General features: G+C 46.5%; 4 protein-coding genes and 1 long non-coding RNA gene across 5 annotated transcripts; 2 read left to right on the top strand and 3 right to left on the bottom strand.

Annotated features, from left to right (window-relative positions):
* The first annotated feature begins 2,528 nt into the window (after window positions 1-2,528).
* LOC136487343 (uncharacterized) lies at window positions 2,529-3,451 on the top strand. The gene is made up of 4 exons (XM_066484502.1): window positions 2,529-2,621; window positions 2,705-3,020; window positions 3,106-3,333; window positions 3,438-3,451. Exons 1-4 carry the CDS (start codon window positions 2,529-2,531, stop codon window positions 3,449-3,451), a joined length of 651 nt encoding a protein of 216 aa, XP_066340599.1.
* A 1,858-nt stretch (window positions 3,452-5,309) lies between these two features.
* LOC136487473 (uncharacterized) lies at window positions 5,310-6,114 on the bottom strand. The gene is made up of 3 exons (XR_010767270.1): window positions 6,054-6,114; window positions 5,757-5,840; window positions 5,310-5,680 (listed from the first exon to the last, which is right to left on the bottom strand). It is a non-coding gene; the product is annotated as an uncharacterized lncRNA (long non-coding RNA).
* A 405-nt stretch (window positions 6,115-6,519) lies between these two features.
* LOC136487338 (protein MAIN-LIKE 1-like) lies at window positions 6,520-8,077 on the bottom strand. The gene is made up of 6 exons (XM_066484499.1): window positions 7,981-8,077; window positions 7,748-7,820; window positions 7,510-7,676; window positions 7,318-7,420; window positions 6,568-6,656; window positions 6,520-6,523 (listed from the first exon to the last, which is right to left on the bottom strand). Exons 2-6 carry the CDS (start codon window positions 7,817-7,819, stop codon window positions 6,520-6,522), a joined length of 435 nt encoding a protein of 144 aa, XP_066340596.1. The 5' UTR covers window position 7,820; window positions 7,981-8,077.
* Window positions 8,078-8,942: 865 nt separating this feature from the next.
* Window positions 8,943-11,675, top strand: LOC136487337 (glycine-rich RNA-binding protein 1-like). The gene is made up of 2 exons (XM_066484498.1): window positions 8,943-8,953; window positions 11,168-11,675. The coding sequence occupies exons 1-2, from the start codon at window positions 8,943-8,945 to the stop codon at window positions 11,673-11,675; spliced, it is 519 nt and encodes a 172-aa protein (XP_066340595.1).
* Window positions 11,676-13,004: 1,329 nt separating this feature from the next.
* Window positions 13,005-17,589, bottom strand: LOC136487335 (uncharacterized). Its single transcript, XM_066484495.1, has 4 exons — window positions 17,377-17,589; window positions 14,644-15,019; window positions 14,375-14,529; window positions 13,005-14,183 (listed from the first exon to the last, which is right to left on the bottom strand). Exons 1-4 carry the CDS (start codon window positions 17,587-17,589, stop codon window positions 13,005-13,007), a joined length of 1,923 nt encoding a protein of 640 aa, XP_066340592.1.
* Between the last annotated feature and the right edge of the window lie 1,385 nt (window positions 17,590-18,974).

Raw genomic sequence — 18,974 nt, 5'->3', positions numbered from 1 at the left:
GTAGCGTCCAATTTTTTTAGAAGTCGTCGAAGTGCCCAGTCAAGAAGAACGGAGCAAGCTTATTGGGCCGGTCCGCAGGCCCATCAAGGAGCGCCTGGGCCGACGCACGCGCTCACAGTATCATTATCGAAAAAAAGAGACTGTTTCGTACTGGGACTGTGTGCCTACCTATTACTCGGTTGCCTCACCTAAAGTAATCTGCCCTCCGGGGATTTTGTTCTTCTTGATTCCCCAATCCCTGCTGCCTTCCATTGCTTCCTCTTGCTTCTTGTCCAAAGATGAATCCTTAGTAATAGTTGGTTATATTCACCTTTTTTGGAATAATAGTCACTTTTACTGTAGGATTAACTGCATTTTATATGTTTCAGATTTTTTACTTACTTTTGTTGGGTATTTGCATGTTCATTTTCAAAATTACAGTAGTACTAAAGAAGGTTCGTTATATTCAATATCCTTATGGGGAAAAAAGTATATCCAAATTAAAGAAGTCAATAGGGATTTTGTTTTATGAACAATGAAGAGTGGCCCTTTGATCCCTTCTACCCTCGGTTGCTAGCAGTTGGTATCGGAGACACTCGATCCGTGGGCAATTTCATTCTGCAGTCCTACACTCCATCGATCGACTCGGCAAACAGACTAGGGTGATTTCGATTTCAATCGGTTCCGATTGAAGCTGTGTATACCTGTAATTCCCATTCTTGATGGTTGATTTGTGCTGCCACTACAGATATACATCGCCGTGAATTCAACATTTCAACTCTCTCTCTCTCTCTCTCTCTCTGTGCTCTGCTCTGGAACAAATAACGGTGATGATGCTGCCTGTTCACTATATGGTCTGCACTATTTTAATCTCGTCTTGGATCCCTAGGATGAGTTAGGAGGAGCTGAGGATTGGGAGTTCACGCTTGCAGAGATCGCGGTGGCCACCAACAACTTTGCTGTCGTGCTCAGCGACGGCGCGGACTCTGGTACCAAGGTGTACAAGGGTAAGCTCCACAACGGACCTGCGGTGGCCATCGAGCCCGAATTTTTTACTATTTGACATTTTTTTCGAAAGTTTCTCTCAAATAGACCCCTGGCGGAAAGAATTCCAGAAATGGACCCTTGGCTCGGCGCCAGAGTGAGTGGCGCCGAGCTCGGCGCCACGGTGACTGGCGCCGAGGTCCTGGCCACGGGCAAATGGCCTGTAAGGGGCTCGGCGCCATCCACTCTGGCGCTGAGCTCGGCGCCGTAGATCTTGGCGCCGAGCTCGGCGCCATTCACTCTGGCGCCGAGCTACCTGCATTTAACCCCAGCCCAGCCTTCTTCCCCGAGCGTTCTTCCTCTTCTTTCTCATCGGGTTTTTTCTCGCCACTTCATCCTACCTCACGAATCGACATATTGGACCTTGAAAACCTTGATTTGATCCGTAGATCTTCGAGAGCAAGGTATACTCGCTCACCTCCTTGTTTTTCTCGCATAGATTCGGTACATATTAGTCGGATTTTTGAACCTAAGAATCGTCATCACTTAGGGTTTCATTGTATCCCTCAATATATGTATTATACAACCGTAGGTTCATTTCAAGGCGTGGAAAATGCTAGCAAACCAAGCCGCATGTAGTTATGTTATGGGTTTATTGTTGTGGATGAAATGAGAAACCCTAGGTTTAGGGTATAATGTTAACTGCTTTTGGTTCTTATAACAGAATTTATTGGATTGTAGTTATGGTTCTCATTGATATTTTGTTGTGATGTTTTTATTTATGTTTGCTAAATTACATCCTATTTGTTAGATGCAAGAAATGTTTCGGGAGGAGTTTTGGCGAAAACGGGGTCGTCCTCGAGAATTATACCCCGACGCGTCTAGCAAAGATGCCCCTGTTCCCCCTGACCTTCCTGTCCCTAACTGTGATTGTGGTTTCCCGGCCCATATTTTTCAATCGAAACATCCGGACACAGCCGCGCGTTGCTTCTACACATGTAGTCGGTTTAATGTAAGAAATTATTTGTACTATCCTTTTTCTTTATTTGTTTAAGTATGGTACTAATATATTATTGGAATCTCGTTGTGTAGGATCCATGAGAGGTGCTTTTTCTTTCAGTGGATCGATGGTGCAGAAAAGTTTGATCCTAGGTACCTCTTTTTCGACGATTGGTTTAGAGGGAGACATCCACGTGAGCACTTCAAACGGTGGGTTCCACCCCCCCCTAACCCTCCGGCAATGACGGCTAAGGAGAAGCACCTAGCCGCCGTTAGACGACTCGAGGAACCTCCTCTGTGCGATTGCGGAGATCGAGCTGTGATAAACCCTGAGAATACGTTGGAGTTTGTGTGTCCAAACAAGCATGAAGTAAGTGCAAAGTGTATGTGTTAAAATCTTGAGCTATATGTGTTTATGTACTAATGTCTCATTATTTAGGTGTATTCAATGGCGAAGTGTCGTTTCAAGGAGTGGTTGTATGGTCCTAAGAACCAATGGCCGGAAGAACCGCGGAGGGTTAAGGAAAAGAAGAAAGAACGGGTAATCTACAAAGCACCATCCTGTCATGTGCGAATGTGGTGTAAAATCCAACTATGGCCTAGTCCCTTCGGAGCTTGGAATAGGTCATTATTGCGGCCATATGATTGAGTATGATGAGGTTCGTTATATTTCTGGTAAACATGAAATCGTATTTTGTTTGTTTTCCTAATACATATATGATATAATATTTGTTTTGAACAGAGCACTAGGAAATGCAGTTGGGAATGTTATGATGGTCAAGCTAAGTTCTTGGATGAACTGAAGAAGAGGCAAGTAATTGCACGGAAGAGGGGATATGGACCTGACTACGTCAACCTATTCGTTAAACATCACAAAGAAAAGATGTGTGAGTTTGCTAGACAGCGCGGTATTTGTAACCCGATCGATGTTGGGCTTAACAAATGGGGATTGGAGAGGCGAACGACGTTAGAGGAGGAGAGGGCAAGGAATGAGGCAAGGGAGGAGACAAGAGTACAGATGCAGGTCTTGGACGAGCATGTTGCTACATTATGTGCCAGTGAGTGCTTGAAAACCTTTTTTCGTTGCCTGGTTTTAAATGTAATATTATCGAGTTGCTAACTGATTGCATTTTATACATCAAGGGATTGGTTGCAGCGGGGAACATGCTGCAGAGGTGGCTCGTGCAAGATATGAGGAGAAGAAGTTAGATGCCCATAGATCACGAGCTGGTCGCACCGTTCAATCACCGATTGTGCTGTGTGATGATGGAGACGAGGATGAGGACGACACTGGCAGACTGAGTGAGCTCATTGCTTTAGCAGAGGTGGGCATACAGGCGCATGAGGCTGAGGACGACACAGGCAGACTGAGTGAGCTCATCTCTCTAGCAGAGGTGGGCATTCAGGCGCAGGAGGCTGACGACGACACTGGCAGACTGAGCGAGCTCATCGCTCTAGCAGAGGTGGGCTTACAGGTAGAGGAGGATGACGACGCGTTCTTCACTCAGGCCACAGCGGCCGTAGACGAAGCGGAGGCCGCTTACTACAAGCGACAGGCAGGTGAGAGCAACGCAGTTGAGCCTAGCCGCAGCAACAGGGTTGTAGTAGAGGACTGGTACTCGGATGATGAGTTGCTTACTCAGTACGTTTCAGATTGAGGATTTGGAAGTGCATTTGCCCCTTTGTCTACTGTCGGCACTTAGTTATACTATTAATATGTTGTGTAATGTGACATAGTATCGAACTTTTCATTATGTGGTTGTTTTCATTATCAATGGTCTTAATATTCCGCTTAATGATACAGACTTATTTCCATTTGAACACGTGCTGCAAAAAACAGTTAACGACATACGATATTATAGAAATCAACACACGAAACACATTAAATGGCATGTGACTACAGGTACCGAACCTGGGTACATAGTTTTCTTTGACTAAACCTAACATGCCTTAGGTAATTAAACCATGCCTTCGGTAATTAAACCTAACATGCCTTAGATAATTAAACCTGGGATTCTCCACAAGAAAAACATAAAGTCATCCTAGTAGTGTGGCCACATAGCAAATTGTGTTGCACCTTCTCCATAGTAGCCTCCCGTTGTTGGTGGTGGTGGTGGCGGGGGTGATGGGGGAGACCCCTTTTTCTTGTGGTTAGGGCAGGTGCAATATGGATCATTGCAGAGTGCCTCCTGTGAATCGGCACCATTGTTGTTGTCGTCCTGTTCGTCGTCCTTGTAACCGCTGCTAACTTCCCTTTCTAGATCGAAGATACGGTCTTGTAGGTAGTAGATGTACTCCGCATGCGGATAAATAGGTCGAGGATCGACCCACCTACTGAACCCACAGTTTTCTTCGGTCAAGGAAGACTACAAAAAGTATGTCGTGTAAGTGATATACAAGACAAACATATTGAAGAAACAAATAGTAAAAGAAATTACCCATGCTCGCGGGCATTTGAAGAAACGACGACCTCCATCTATTCCCTCGGTGAACATCTGCACTAGGCAGTCCTCACCATGCATGCATTTTGGCCACTCTTCTTTCCTTTCATCGTATCCTGTCAGTGGTGCCTCTTTGGTGAAATCACTTTTGCTCTCAACTGGGAACCTCTCATAAAGAGCTTCCTCAAAGAAATCGGGACCAAGAGGACCCTCCCACCCCCAGGTAGTTTTCTTCCCCTTTCCTCTCCCTCTGGACGACCCTCCAGACATTGGTACTACAACGAAAGCAAATGCTGAGGAGTGTTCTTCTTCCTTATTGTTTGTGTGAATGAGAGGGAGTGAGTGGTTATTTATAGGTCGAGAGGAGGAATGGAGGCCTGTCAATGTGCCATGTCAGCGATCCATGTGCCGCTTTACCTCAGCCCTTGGATCAAACAGTCATAAGATGGATGGTGGAGATAGAGTTTAGTTGTGCTTCCTTGCATGTTGTCCTTGCAGCTGAGAGGTCTATATCAGTGATGTGATAATTCGATGATGTCCGTGTATCTGAAAAGTCTATGTTTATTCTCTGAAAAGCATAGATTCTCTGAAATGCATAGATTCTTGTACATAGCGTATGTACAAATATTCCTAGATTATAAACGTAATAAATTTATAGTTAATCTGTGTACTACATTTGTGCCTTTGTACAAGTATAGTATGATTAAAGATTCACGCAAAAAATTCGCAAGATACGGTCTTGTATTAGAAGCATCCACAGTTACAAACAGAGACATCAATATATATTCTAAACATTTACTCATCCAACAAGCATAATGCAACCACAACGAATATCACAACTAACATAATATGTCATGCAAAGTACAAATAGTCCACAATGTCCATACGGTCCCGAATAATTAAAGATAAGTAAATACAATAGTTCATAGTAACATCTACCATGTCCCTCACTGTCTCCTACTCTTGCCCCTACCCTTGTGACCCAGAGCGCTGGTGCCTGGAGTGTAAGGGTCACGGGGACGGCGTCGCCTAGTGCCTAGAGGCGGTGTAGGATGAGTCGATGGAGCATCATGGAGCTGAGAGGGCCCAAGCTCATCGTGCCTCTTGTCCATGTCATCGTCGTCGTCGGCCTCCTCGTCCTCCTCCTCGTCCCCTGTAGCTGCTTGACTAGAGGAACCCAAGGCTCCTCTTCCTACGGAAGGATCGTACACGTCATGCGTCGTGTTTGTCCTGCAACCACAACGACCAGCCGCACGGCGTAGACGACGTGACAGCCTCTGTTGTACAAAACAATGTTAAGTGAAAGAATATAACGTATTAATGATTTGTTTGAAAGAATATTTGTAATCTTACATCTAGGAAGCCAAGTATGTAGTCATCATTGACTCTAGGCCGAACGCGCTCGATCTCTTCAACTGAGCTTCTCAGTGTATTGCCCTGCAACAATGTTTTCAATAATAAGACTTCTGAACACTAATGTATACAGGTTATATTAGTTTTGTTTTCTTTTGTACAAGAATGTAACTTATTACAAGGGTTATACAGCGCGAAGGTTGCAATAACTACAATAGATAACTCCTAACGTCGGTCCAAGAACACCTAATGTATTGTTATGTAACTAAACGTAACAAAATAAGTCGATTGGCTTACCACTCTGTCCAAGATCGGTCCTGCCTCCACCTGCCTTCCTGCACGAGTGGACCGGTCGTACAGTCGTGTCCTCATCGTCGGAGGACTCGATGTCGGCGTAGTCAGCTTCGGTCCACTGTAGTCTGAGCCTGCACCTTGTCGAACGCTGGTACCAAGCTTGGTACCGCCTGAACTCACGGTTCGTGTGCGGCTCGTTGTTGTCGTCCAGGTTGTCGTGCATCTCCTCCCATTCCTCAATGTAGGACTGGTGGTGCCTCTCCCAGTCAAAAATCTTCTTGTTCCTCTGACGATCCAACCTGCACGTATGTCATCGTTACATTAATCCACGTACGTGGCACCATATTATAAGAAATGGACCATCATCATGACTCATTTGAAATATCAAAACACTTACTTGTGTAAGTCAACGCCAGTCGAGAACAGAGGCATAGGCCAAAGCTGTCTCACTCCAAATTGGCGTGCAACCCTATCTGGCAGGTGGTACTCGATAGCATAGAAGCAGATTAGAGGGCACCTCATCCTATAGAAGTAGTCGTCGGCCCCACATACGGTGCTCAGCTGAAAAAGTAGTGCGTCCTCTCCACCATACGGCTCCCACTCTACCTGCATCATGTTCAAATAAGATGTTAGATGGTATACTAATCCTTTTAATAGGTGCATGGAAAATAAAATTTACTTACACTAGACGCCGTCAGCGAATCTAGCTCGTTCGTGTACTGAATGTACGCCCGGTCTATCCTCGTGTGCGAAACCCTGACCTGGTCCCAAAGGTACGCCCACGTCGGCTGGCGACTTGGAGGCTGACCTTGGAACCACTCACGACGAGCCAGTACCTCTGGACGACCAACTGGAAAACGAGCCCACATCCACAGCTGTAACAGGTACACGCATCCACCAAGTGACGGGTTCGCCGTAGACCGACGACACCCCTCGCACAGCTGCCGGTATAGAAAACACAAGACTGCAGAGCCCCAGCTGTACTGACCCGCCTGGTCCCAGTTACTGAGGCAGTGGATCCACATCCAGGACGCATTGTCACCCGTCGCGTCGAGAAAGAGAACGCAAGCAAAAAGGTGTAGGATCCACGCCCGGCAAGTAGTACACAACCGTCTCCTCATCTGCCTCCTCGGGGCACTGTGCGAACTCTGTACGTAGCCATGAGATGGGAACTCCAGAAGTGCGAGCCCCTTGCTCGCCAAGCTCACGCCCAAGGAAGGCCTCCACTCGTGCTCTCCATCCCTCTGACCTGCACTGCCCTGGTGACTGGGTTCCCATGAATCCTTAGGCCTAGCATCTTCTGACAGTCCTGAAGCGAGACTGTCATCTCCCCGAAAGGTAGGTGGAAGCTGTGAGTCTCCGGCCGCCACCTATATTTAAGACCAAGGAAGATTACTTGTCAAAAAGTCAATCGCATTAACAAATGGCCATGAATGGAGGCAATGATTCACTTTAATACCTGTCTACCAACGCAGTTATCGCCGCTGAGTTGAACTTGGGCAACCCACGACGAACCTGAAAGGAGATGACATCCAGGCCAGCTCTTTGCAGGAAAGGAGTGTACCTATCGTCGTACCGAATGTCCAAGAACCCACTGTGGGTCCTAGAACGAAGGTGCGGAAGGTCCTGCATCGAATATAACATAGTCACATGTTACTTCACGAACACATGTACGAATAAAACTTATAGATTATTACCTGCCCCAGCGCAACGAGACGTCCTCTGTGGGTCTCCTCGTACGTCGGGTCGAGCAGGTGGAATTGCTCCATCCTACAAAAAAAGTGAATGAATTAGAATTGCAATGTACAATGAAACATGAACTTATAAATGTATACATAATTGACACAAATACAAGCATAAATTGAGACATGCATAATTAAATATATGATACGACAAAATATAAAATAATACTATAAACCAATAGTCCTACCTCACTAATCTGCCAATGGCAACTTCGTGAGTTGTGGCCAAGTCTACCGCACTTGCCGCACTCGTACTGCTCGGGATCAGTAACAAATGGAGTTCCTCTCCCATGCCTAGTTCTTCTGGGTATCTGATCCATAACCATCCTATGCCTCGTCCTCTGCCTTGATCCACGCTTGTTCCAATGGTAAGCTGGATCCGCAATGTACTTCGGCCCATCATAAGGAGGCCACTCTCCAGGGTCCCGGAAAGGCACGAAGCGAGGGCTCCATGTGTTCACAAGCGTGTTGACACTGAACTCGTGAGGTATCCTCCTCTCGATATTATAGTTGCGATGCCTAGCTGCTGCCACCAAATGCGAACATACAAAGTGGTATTGCCTTGGTTTACCACAAGTGCACTTGAAATCTTGGAGGACAACCACATGTATCCTCGACTCTCGGACCTCGCCGTCGGACAGTTGTACCGCCCCTATGCTCGACCTGATAAGTCCCTGTGGCGTGGTCAAAGCATGCAACCTCATGTGTGCCAGCCCTTTCTCTTGCCTTCTCTAGGTGTGCCTTTGGTTTCGGAGCCCATATCTCTCCATCACTACTCAACTGCAATGCATGGGCGTGTCTATCGTTGAACTAGGCAACAAGCTTATAGAAGGTGAATTGAACAATTGCATTCACGGGCATACCACGTATCCCCAATAGCAACTTATTGAATGACTCTACCATGTTGCTTGCACTGAAACTCGTACCTCCAGCCACCGTCGTCATGAGCTCTCGTCCATTTCTCCAAATCCCTCATCAAACCTGTGAGCCATTGTCTACCTTCTGCATTTGATGCGGTTCTGACCTGCTCCAACTTTTCCCTAAAGTACTTGTCCTCAAGCTGTCGAGCAGCCTCCTGCAACAGATCAAAGTTTTTCTTGACACTGTCCTTCCGTAGGAGATTCTCGGCAAGGTGTCGAGTACACCAACGATGGTGCAAAGGTGCATACCCCTCTAACTGCTCTCGCACGGCATTAAGTATGCCCTGATGCCTATCAGATATGACGCCAACCTCCCTGCCAGGGCCAACCACATGTATCCGGACTAGCCTCAAGAACCATCCCCAACTGTCATTGTTCTCCTTCTCAACCAAAGCAAATGCCAAAGGAACCAACTTGTTGTTCGCGTCACAGGATATGGCTATAAGAAGTGTGCCCTGGTATTTGCCAATCAAGAACGTACCATCAATGGAGAAGACGGGACGACAGTGCCTAAAGGCCTCGACACACTGAGGAAAGCACCAGAAGGCACGGAAAAATATCTGCCTCCCATCCTTCCATGCATTAGGTTTTGGGATGTACTCATAATGCATGCCTGGATTCACCGCTTTGATTGCATTGAAAAGAACTGGCAGCTGCTCATACCCATCCTCCCAGTCCCCATATATCATGTTCCACGCTCGCTGCTTAGCCCTCCATGCTTTACCATAAGTTATCACATATCCTCCATACAACGCCTCAACGGTCCTGATAATTGTTCTCACCTTCATGTTGGGTTCTCCCTGCAAAATTCCCATCAACCGCTTGGCAATGAGGGTAGATGTCAACTGCTGATGCCTCAGTGTCAGCTCATGGTCAGCACAATTGTGTGGCCCAACTACTTTTGTGATCTTCCATTTTCCTGGTCACCTGTTGCTTCCTTGCACAAACCCTCCATGGGCAGCGTTCCTTGTCACACACAACTGTGTAACGGCGCTCCACATATGAATGCAATACCCTGTAAGGCCTCTTTCGTATCACTGCAAAAGCCTGCAACCACCTCTTCAAAGCAGGGAGGTCATTGAACACCCTCCCCTCCTCAATTACCATGTTAGGACCTGGCCTCAGGAGCTTCTAGGAGCTCATCATCACGTCCTTCTGCAAACGCCAGATCAGAATGAGCAAGATCACTAAACTCATGAACTCTAGGATCACGGCGGTCGGGAAAGATACGTCTCATCATCTCAACATCACTCTCCGTCAGCTCTCCAACAGGACGATCATCATCAGAATCAAGAGCCCTAGCCATCTCATATGGCTCTGAATCATTCATAATTTCAACATTATTGGAGCCACGAAATCCATCTAAAAAGTGCACTTGCGCAGCAACATGGGGCACATCGATATTCTCAGGAATGTCTCCTGCAACGTCATTACAGAAATGAGGAAAGAATGAAAGAAATAGATGTAAGGAACGGGATAAGCTCCCAAAAACCATGCGGTTAAGACACTTACTCGGATGATTCTGTGTCAAAGGGATCTCATAAGGAGGATCTGCCACGAAAACATGAGTATGACAACCATCTCCAAATAACGCATTGGGGGCATATTGAGCATCAGGAACCGTAGGCGCAATCTGCACATGCAGGTAAGGTTCCGGAATGGAAGGGTCGATGTGTGCCGGATGATCCATTGCTGGGGTAAACCCATGAGGGATTGGATCAACTAACACCCGACGAACAACCACGTCCAAACATTGCAGCTGGCTCTTCATAGCCGATCTCACATAGTTGTCCCACTGATCCGCACAACCAATTGAGATCATTCGCCTGAAGATGTTCGGAGGACAACCTAGGTGCAGTACACCATCAACTGCAATGTCATCATCTCCAAAGCAATGCAGCTCCTCCCGAGCCCTTGCAACCATATCACTAAATGAAGGCCTATCATTGAATAGCACAGGCACGCTTTGCATGTCAAGAAACTCAACATATCCATAACGATCGCTTTCAACCGTGCCTCCATGATATATGGTCACTAGGTTGTCCATCTATTTAAAAAACGTAACGAAACACATGTCCTTTAGTCCAAATTATACGATAGATAGTACCTAACAAGTACTTTCTAACTACAAACTAAGTAATCATGATAATAACTACGTATATATTTATAGTGTACTCACTAAATAGCAAGATCATATGTAGTTAACTACAAATATAACTACATATCTAAGTAGCTATCTAACTATATCTATTTATCAATGTATCTATGTTTCTATCTATCTACATATATATATAACTAAATCAACTAACAAAGTCATCACAATATAACTAGTCAATAACATACACCAACTAAATAGGTACATTGCATATTCATATTTTTTACCTTTCCGGGTCGACGGACGATGGGCGTAGGTCAAGGCGAATATCCGGGACTGCGGTGGCGCGGCCAACGACAGAGGTGGCGCGCGGCGGTCGCGGGGTGGCCGGCGCTCCGCGCTGCGAGACCGGCTCGACGGCCGGAGGGGGGCGAGGCGAGGCGGTGGACGTCGGCAAGGCGGGGCGAGGCCGGCGGTGGAGGGGGCAAGGCGGGGCGAGGCCGAGGCCGCGGTGGAGACAAAGGCTAGGACGACGGTGGAGGCGTGGTGGCTCGGCGCTGCAGCCAACCAACGGCCAACGCGCGAGGGCACGGCGGCGCGGCTGCGGGCTCGGGCAGGGAGGGAGGCAGCGGCGCGGCGCGCGGCGCGGCCGCCGGAGCAGCAGCGGCTCGGCAGGCGGAGCGGCAGCGGCTCAGGACGGCGCGGCGGGGCGGGTGGGGGCGAGCGGCGGGCGCGCGGCGGCGGGTGGCGCGGCGTGGGCGCGCGGCGCGGGCGGGGCGCGGGCGGGGCGGGCGAGTCGGGTCGGAGCGGGCGGCTGGACGCGGGCGGCGCGGGCGTGGGCGCGGCGGCGGCGGCGGGGGCTGGCTAGGGCGGCAAGGAGATGGGGAAGAAGGCCGGCCGAGGGCCGAGGGTAGATATTTAGGCCGAGCTCGGCGCCATCCACTCTGGCGCCGAGCTCGGCGCCAAGATCTACGGCGCCGAGCTCGGCGCCAGAGTGGATGGCGCCGAGCCCCTTACAGGCCGTTTGCCCGTGGCCAGGACCTCGGCGCCAGTCACCGTGGCGCCGAGCTCGGCGCCACTCACTCTGGCGCCGAGCCAAGAGTCAATTTCTGGAATTCTTTCCGCCAGGGGTCTATTTGAGAGAAACTTTCGAAAAAGGGCCAAATAGTAAAAAATTCGGCCGTCGAGCGCCTCAATCATGGCAGGCGAGGCGCGGAGGACGCGTTCTTCAAGAAGCAACACATCCTCTCGCCACTCCGCCACGACCACATCGTCCACCTCCTAGGCCGCTGCGCCGACGACGGCGAGCGCATGCTAGTCACCCAATACATGCCGGCCGGCTCGCTCTACAACCACATGCCACCTATCTATCTTCATCGTCGCTGGTGACTGCGTGGTGCAAGGCACGCCTCCAGGCAAGGCGCTCTGGCCGTCGAGCACCTGCACTGTCACGCCGTGCCGCTCATCATCCATGGAAACGTCGCCTCCTCCAACGTCCTCCTTGGCGTCACCTGGGCAACGTGCCTGTCTGGCTTCGGCGTGTGTCAGTGTGTCGGGTCGCAAGCGTGGACTCCCAGGCCATGGACGATGTCGCCGGCGTAGCATCGCGGCTCAAGCCGGCCAGCGATGTTTATGGCCTTAGCGTGGTGATGCTTGCGGTCGTAACGGGGCAGCCCCCCTGTGGGCTGTGGTGACTGGTGAGTGTCTGGCAAGCGGCACAAAGCGAAGCAAGCGTCGTTCGTGTTAGTATATAAGCAAGCACCAACGAAACGTGTTTTCCAAGAAAAACAACACATGTCGCAAAACACATGTCATGCAGACGCCCACGTGCCACACAACGCATGACATGGAAGACGCCACACATGCACATCGATCAATTAGTGATAAAAAATATTAAATTAATTTAATTGACAACGACAACTAATAACATTCCTGAAATTCGCAAATTATCAAAATATCTCGCAAGCAAGAGGGGACTACGCTCGACAACCAGTGGCGAATCTAGGATTTTAGGTTAGGGTATGCCTCTCAAAAAAATTTCATACATAATTCGGTAAATCCATTTACCAATTCGGTATTAAGGCTTATAATCATGAATTAAGTGGACAGCGTATCTGCTAAATATAGTATAAATAGTTTCAAAAGCCATACCGATAACTGAAATATATGCATAATAGAGTACCAGAGACTTACAATGTTATTTTGCCGACATTTTTATTCGACGCTTTCGAAGGGACATAAATGTCTCAATTATATCATCTTCATCAACTTCAAAAAAAATATCTCGCTCAATGAAAGTGACTAGACAATCATCCAAAAGACTATCTCCCATCTTGTTTCGTAGCTTTGTTTTCACTAAAACCATCGCAGAAAATACCCTTTCAACACTTGCCGTTGCCACGGGTAGAAGCAATACCAATTTGAGAAGCTGATAAACCATATCATACACTTTATGCCTCTTTGTTTGAACAAGCTTAACTGAGAGATCAACAATATTTTCTAGACCTTTGAATCTATCATCCTGCCTGATGTCATCAATATAATTATCTAGCTGCAATTCAAGTCTGAGCAAATTATTATTTGAGAAGTCTTTTGGGTAGAATTCAGCTAATCTACGTAGCTTCCGTGCATCAAAAGACTCAAATGAGTTAGAAGGATTGAAGGCTGCCATACAAGACAACAACTCCATATTAATCTCATCAAACCGATTATCAAGTTCTTGACTTATTTGATCAATGACACCAATATATACCTCTCTTCTGAAGTGGTCATCATTGGTTTGCTTTCGAGCACGAGCTTTCCTTACTGATTTTCCATAAGGAACATAATCACCATCCATAGCAGGAACATCAACACCATGTTTATCACAAAATGAGGTGACCCTCTCAAGAAAATTATGCCAACCATCAGACCTCAATTCTTGCATTCTTTTCTTTGCCACATTAACAAGTGATATTGCATTAAGAATATCTTGCTCTTTTCTTTGCAAACACTCAGATAACTCATTTGTGTATCCAAGAATAATATACATTAAGTGTGCAAAGAAAACAAACTCAAAGGTCTCAAACGCTCCGGTCACAAAATGTATTTTGGTCCAATCATCCTTATATGTCGGATCATCCCCAAGATCAACCAGTACATCATGGATTGATTCATACATAGTAATGATGCTACATATAGTTTTGTAATGAGATCCCCATCGAGTATCTCCAGGCCTAGGCAAACCCATCTCTTGATGTAATCCAGTTCCAGATTCAATTTCACCACAGTCAAGTGCTTTCTTGACATTCTCAAGCCTAGCATTTCTAAGCATGTCATGACGCTTACAAGAAACTCCAACAATATTCAACAAGATAGATACTTGATCAAAAAAGAGCTGCAATCAGTATTTTCCTTAGCAACAGCAACAAGAACCAATTGCAGTTGATGAGCAAAACAATGAATATAATAAGCAGAAGGTGATTCTTGCATGATCAATGTTTTCAACCCTTTAATATCTCCTTTCATGTTGCTAGCCCCATCATATCCTTGACCATGGATTTGAGTCAAACTCAAGCCATGACTAACAAGTAAAGCTTCAATTGCAGCCTTCAGTGATAAAGAGGTAGTATCATCTACATGAACAACTCCAATAAAATGCTCACATGGCCTTCCCAATTTGTCAACATAACGCAAGCAAAGAGCTAGTTGTTCTTTATGTGATATATCACTAGACTCATCAGCTAAAATTGCAAAGGGCTCATCACCAAGTTCTTCAATTATTTTCTTTCTAGTTTCTAGGGCACAACGGTGAATAATTTGCTTTTGTATGTCTGGGCTAGTTAAGGTACAGTTACCTGGAGCATTGTCCAAAACATATTTGTTCACTTCTTCACTATTTCTGGCAAGAAATTTCAAAAGTTCAATGAAGTTCCCTCTGTTGCTAGATTCTTCGCTTTCATCATGTCCACGAAATGCCAACCCTTGATGCAAAAGAAACTTGATACACCTAAGTGAATAAGTCAACCTTTTCTTATAAAGTCGAAGATCCTCATCACTCCACTTCTGAATATTATAATCAATTGCTACCTTGGGATTTATAAAGCCAATGTATCTCTCTTGAGCTGCAATATGTGCCTTAGAACCCAAATGTTTGAGAAGTGCATTCTCTCCTATATTCCAATTATTCCATCCATCAACAGTAAATGCCTCTGACCCAGCGCCCTTCTTGAACTAGTAGCATATAAAGCAAAATACAGCATCCTTCTTAATACTATACTCAAGCCATTCATGATTGTACATCCAACAATAATTGAATTGACGATCTTTTCCTGAAATCTTTGTTTTCGGAAAATCATGTGCAAAAGGTTTGACTGGACCTTTAGTAATATATGCTCTTCGAATTGCATCTTGATCATTAACAGGATAACTAAGAATGGGACGTCTTTCACCTGGATCATGTGGAAGGCGATTGATGTCATAAACTGGTGGCACTGAAGACGGCTGTGGTGGTGGCGGTGGCGGTGGTAGCATAGGATTTTGAGTTTTCTCAACTACTCTCTCATGACTCTGCTCTTCCACCACAGCTACAACCGGATCAGAAGAGCGATTACAAGTGGCAACCGCTGCCTCTTTTTTCCTCTTTACTTCATGCTTCTGAAAAATAGATGCAATATTCCCGGTTCTCTTCATAACTACATAAAATTAACAAAGAAAACAGAGCCAAATATTTAAATAAATTATACTTGCACGATTGAATTCACATATATGATTATGGATCACTTACATGATACGTTTACTGAACAATAGATCAGAATATCCACTCAGATGTTGGGAAAAATCCTCCACCTCGCTGCGTGAAAGATTATTATATAATTTTAGCGCTAAAAAATTAGCAATTGATGTACAAATAAAATTTTAAAAATCCGAAGAACACGAATCTCACCTGAAGCCTAAACCAAACCAGACGAGATCACGAGAACAGTTCTGATCTGATCTGATCTGATCCGTATTGGCGTATTGCGTATACGTACTGCCGTAGGGCATAGGGCCGTAGGGCGTGGGCGTCGGACGTCGGCGATCGGCGACTCAGGCGTCCGCGACAGCGATCGGCAACTCGGTGGCGTGAGTGCGTCTGCGAGACGCCGTGACGGCGTAGCCGCGTACAGGCACGAGCAGGGCGAACGACGGAATAGTTGAAGTCGAACAGATGCGCTGTACACTGCGGTATTGGCTCCGTAATCCCGTCAAAGTGGTCGTCTGGGCGCCCCTGACACTCGCATCACGGATGAGTTTTTTTCTTTTTTTTTGGCATACCCTGTAGCTCCACCACTGTCGACAACAAAGGTAGGCATCGTGTTTGTAGGCTTGCACTGCGTTCCCAATACCCTTCTCTGTGCCCCCATCATCCTTCATTTATTAACTGGTTTTCTAATGCAGCGGCCATTCGCAGCATGCTCTGCGGGTTTGGACATATCTTCGCTGCGGCCGTAGGAGAAATAGCCTGGCGAACTGGCCTAGGACAAGCTCGACGACGCTGCAAAGCTATCATGGTGGCCGACCTCTTCGCGGATGCAAATGGACCCAACAAAAAGTCCTCAGCGAGACTAGAGTAGCTAGGCCAACCTCGCGAGACAGTTCTATTCGCACTGAAGTCGTGATCCCTGTGAATAGGGGATCGACTTTGGATGGTCAAATCTGACTTTGACTCTTATATGCTGAAAAGAACCAAAATGCCCTTGTTAGGATAGGAACAGTCTTGGTTTGCCTGTTGTAAAAAGAGCAATATAAATAGGGATTTGCTAGTGCCTGGACGGTGCCGCGCGCGTAAGAAGCGGAGTCTGTGCTGTATATTTTCGCGCTCCCCACCTCGTGGACCCCACGCTGCTTCCTGCGCCGTACCATTGTGCTCGCTCTGCTTCGCCTGACCGCCACGCGCCCTCACCTGCACGCGACAATGCCACGTGGGAACCAGTCACCTACCCCGCCTGTGGATGCACGTCGCAGATGCGTCCGCCGGCCTCAAGCGCCCACACGGTGACCTATGGAGGCACCCCAACAGTTGAGGTGGGCAGATGTGGCAGGTGGGTTCATTGCAACATGTGCAACACTAGATCTATTTTTGCAACATCCAGATGAAACGCTTGCAACAATGCCCGAAACAACTGAAACACTTGCTGACTTGCAACATACGTTGAAACATTTGCAAAACACAAAAAAAAAAACTTGAACACACATGTGTAGCCATTGCAAACATATACAACATTCAGATGAAACACTTGCAACATACTATATGAAACACATAAAATACTTGAAACATATGCTTGCAACATGCGTGTATATTGCAACATTCAAATATACTTTTGCAACATCTAGATAAAACACTTGCAATATTTTGAAAACACTTTTGCAACATACGTGTATAACCATTGCAACATGTGCAACATCCCGATCTACTCTTGCAACATTCATATGAAATATTTACAACATATCTCTGAAACACTTGAAACATACGTTTGCAATATGTGTTTTCAGCGCAACATTTCCTTGCTGCTTGGGATAATGGAGGCTCATAGCAGTGTGGAGTTCACCGGTGTAGAGACCGCCGGTGGCGCGGAGCTCGCAGCTCCGGTGTTGAAGGCCACGTCAGGTCCAATGTAGAAGGCCGTGGCGAATTTGGCGCGAGCTGTCACCGCTCCGGTGGAGAAGGCGGTCTCAGAAGGCGGGCGGCCGCGCTCAGGCGCGGTGGAGATGCCGACCGATGGGCCCAAGGACGCCGAGGTAGTGCGGCTGAGCACGGTCATAGTGGAGCATGGTTGTGGCGCTGTGGTGGAGAGTCTTCTGGAGAATGGAGACAACAAGCTATGGTTAGAGGCGAGTGGACGAGAGGATACGACTATTGGACCGTGTTGGGCTGGTGTCGCGGCCCGTGAATGGGAACGTCCGGACGATCGGACACCCTGACAACAACATTTCTGATATAGGCAGAGATCACTGTTGAGCAGTTTTCCACTCCACCATAATGGCTTCGCTCCCTACTTGGCTATTCTCAGTTTTGGGACCCAACCGTGTCCAAGACTCTGGTAACATTTGTTGCCTCGTAAGGTATGTAATTATGTATGAATAATGGCCGACATAATGAACGATGATGAACTTATTCTCTGCTATCCCATTGGCCAAATAAAAAAATTCAGTCGACACCCCTTCAAAATGCAAGTTGCTAATTAAGTATGCGAATGAATAATTTTATCTCTTGTTGATGCATATGTAAGATGAAGTACAACACACAGTAGGCTGGATGCCAGCGCAGTCGTCCATTCACTACTACAGAATGGACTTGTTGTCCCGGACGGTAACGGCCTTTAGTCCTGGTTACCGCGCCGGGACAACGATCCCGGGACTAAAGGTGCCACCTTTAGTTCCGGGTCATCGAGCCGGGACTAAAGAGGGACCTTTAGTCCCGGTTGGTGTTATCAACCGGGACTAAAGGCCCTCCAGCCGAGCAAACGTGGTCGCACCCTTTAGTCCCGGTTGGTAACCCAACCGGGACTAAAGGTTCCTTTTCTTTTTCTTTTTTTTTAATTTGTTTTCAGTTCAGTTACACGTATTTGTTTAATATATAATATGTTTTTATGTACGTATTCTACGCTGCTAATATAAATACACGCACGCATATAATTACATCTAATTCTCATCTCGAGCATTATTATATTCGAATAAAGTATGAACCTATATATATTATAGATATATATATATGTATATATACAATACTTTCATAATCTTGTTCTCGAAAATAACGATATCAATAAACATTTAATTTACATTATTTATTCCTTAGGATCAAAGTAGAACTCGCCGTTGGGATTTAGCACTTTTTCTAGAAGATATCCTGCTATTGACTCCTGAACTGCTTTCAGATGGTCTTTTTGCATGACCCTTCGTTTCAACCATTCAGTCTTGCATTTGAAATAAAAGGAAAAGTATTAATACATATATATATATATATTCATTTAAAAATAAATAAAAAATTGATATATACGTACTCTGAGGACATCTTTAGGAGTTCTTCTTATGTGCGCAGTGATAAATTCACAAACGTAGTATCCACACAAGTTATTACCTGGTTCCTGCCGCAAACACCACTGTACGAGAAGAAGATTATTCTCATCATCTCACACGTAAATTGAAG

This window comes from Miscanthus floridulus, chromosome 10, assembly GCF_019320115.1.
Source record: "Miscanthus floridulus cultivar M001 chromosome 10, ASM1932011v1, whole genome shotgun sequence".
NCBI lineage: Eukaryota > Viridiplantae > Streptophyta > Magnoliopsida > Poales > Poaceae > Miscanthus > Miscanthus floridulus.
This window is presented reverse-complemented; position numbering and strand designations above follow the sequence as displayed.

Excerpts from the sequence above, each read along its gene's own strand:
- LOC136487343 (XM_066484502.1), top strand. The coding sequence starts at position 2,529 with ATGTGCGAATGTGGTGTAAAATCCAACTATGGCCTAGTCCCTTCGGAG. Across the intron at positions 2,622-2,704 it reads ATATGATTGAGTATGATGAG|AGCACTAGGAAATGCAGTTG; the intron begins GTTCGTTATATT and ends TGTTTTGAACAG. Across the intron at positions 3,021-3,105 it reads TGTTGCTACATTATGTGCCA|GGATTGGTTGCAGCGGGGAA; the intron begins GTGAGTGCTTGA and ends TTATACATCAAG.
- LOC136487338 (XM_066484499.1), bottom strand. The coding sequence starts at position 7,819 with ATGGAGCAATTCCACCTGCTCGACCCGACGTACGAGGAGACCCACAGA. Across the intron at positions 7,421-7,509 it reads ATAACTGCGTTGGTAGACAG|GTGGCGGCCGGAGACTCACA; the intron begins GTATTAAAGTGA and ends TCTTAAATATAG. Across the intron at positions 6,657-7,317 it reads TAAGGATTCATGGGAACCCA|GTAGAGTGGGAGCCGTATGG; the intron begins GTCACCAGGGCA and ends AACATGATGCAG.
- LOC136487335 (XM_066484495.1), bottom strand. The coding sequence starts at position 17,589 with ATGACCGTGCTCAGCCGCACTACCTCGGCGTCCTTGGGCCCATCGGTC. Across the intron at positions 14,530-14,643 it reads TGTTTTGGACAATGCTCCAG|CTGATGAGTCTAGTGATATA; the intron begins GTAACTGTACCT and ends TTGCAATTTTAG. Across the intron at positions 14,184-14,374 it reads CTGCAATTGAAGCTTTACTT|CTCTTTTTTGATCAAGTATC; the intron begins GTTAGTCATGGC and ends TACTGATTGCAG.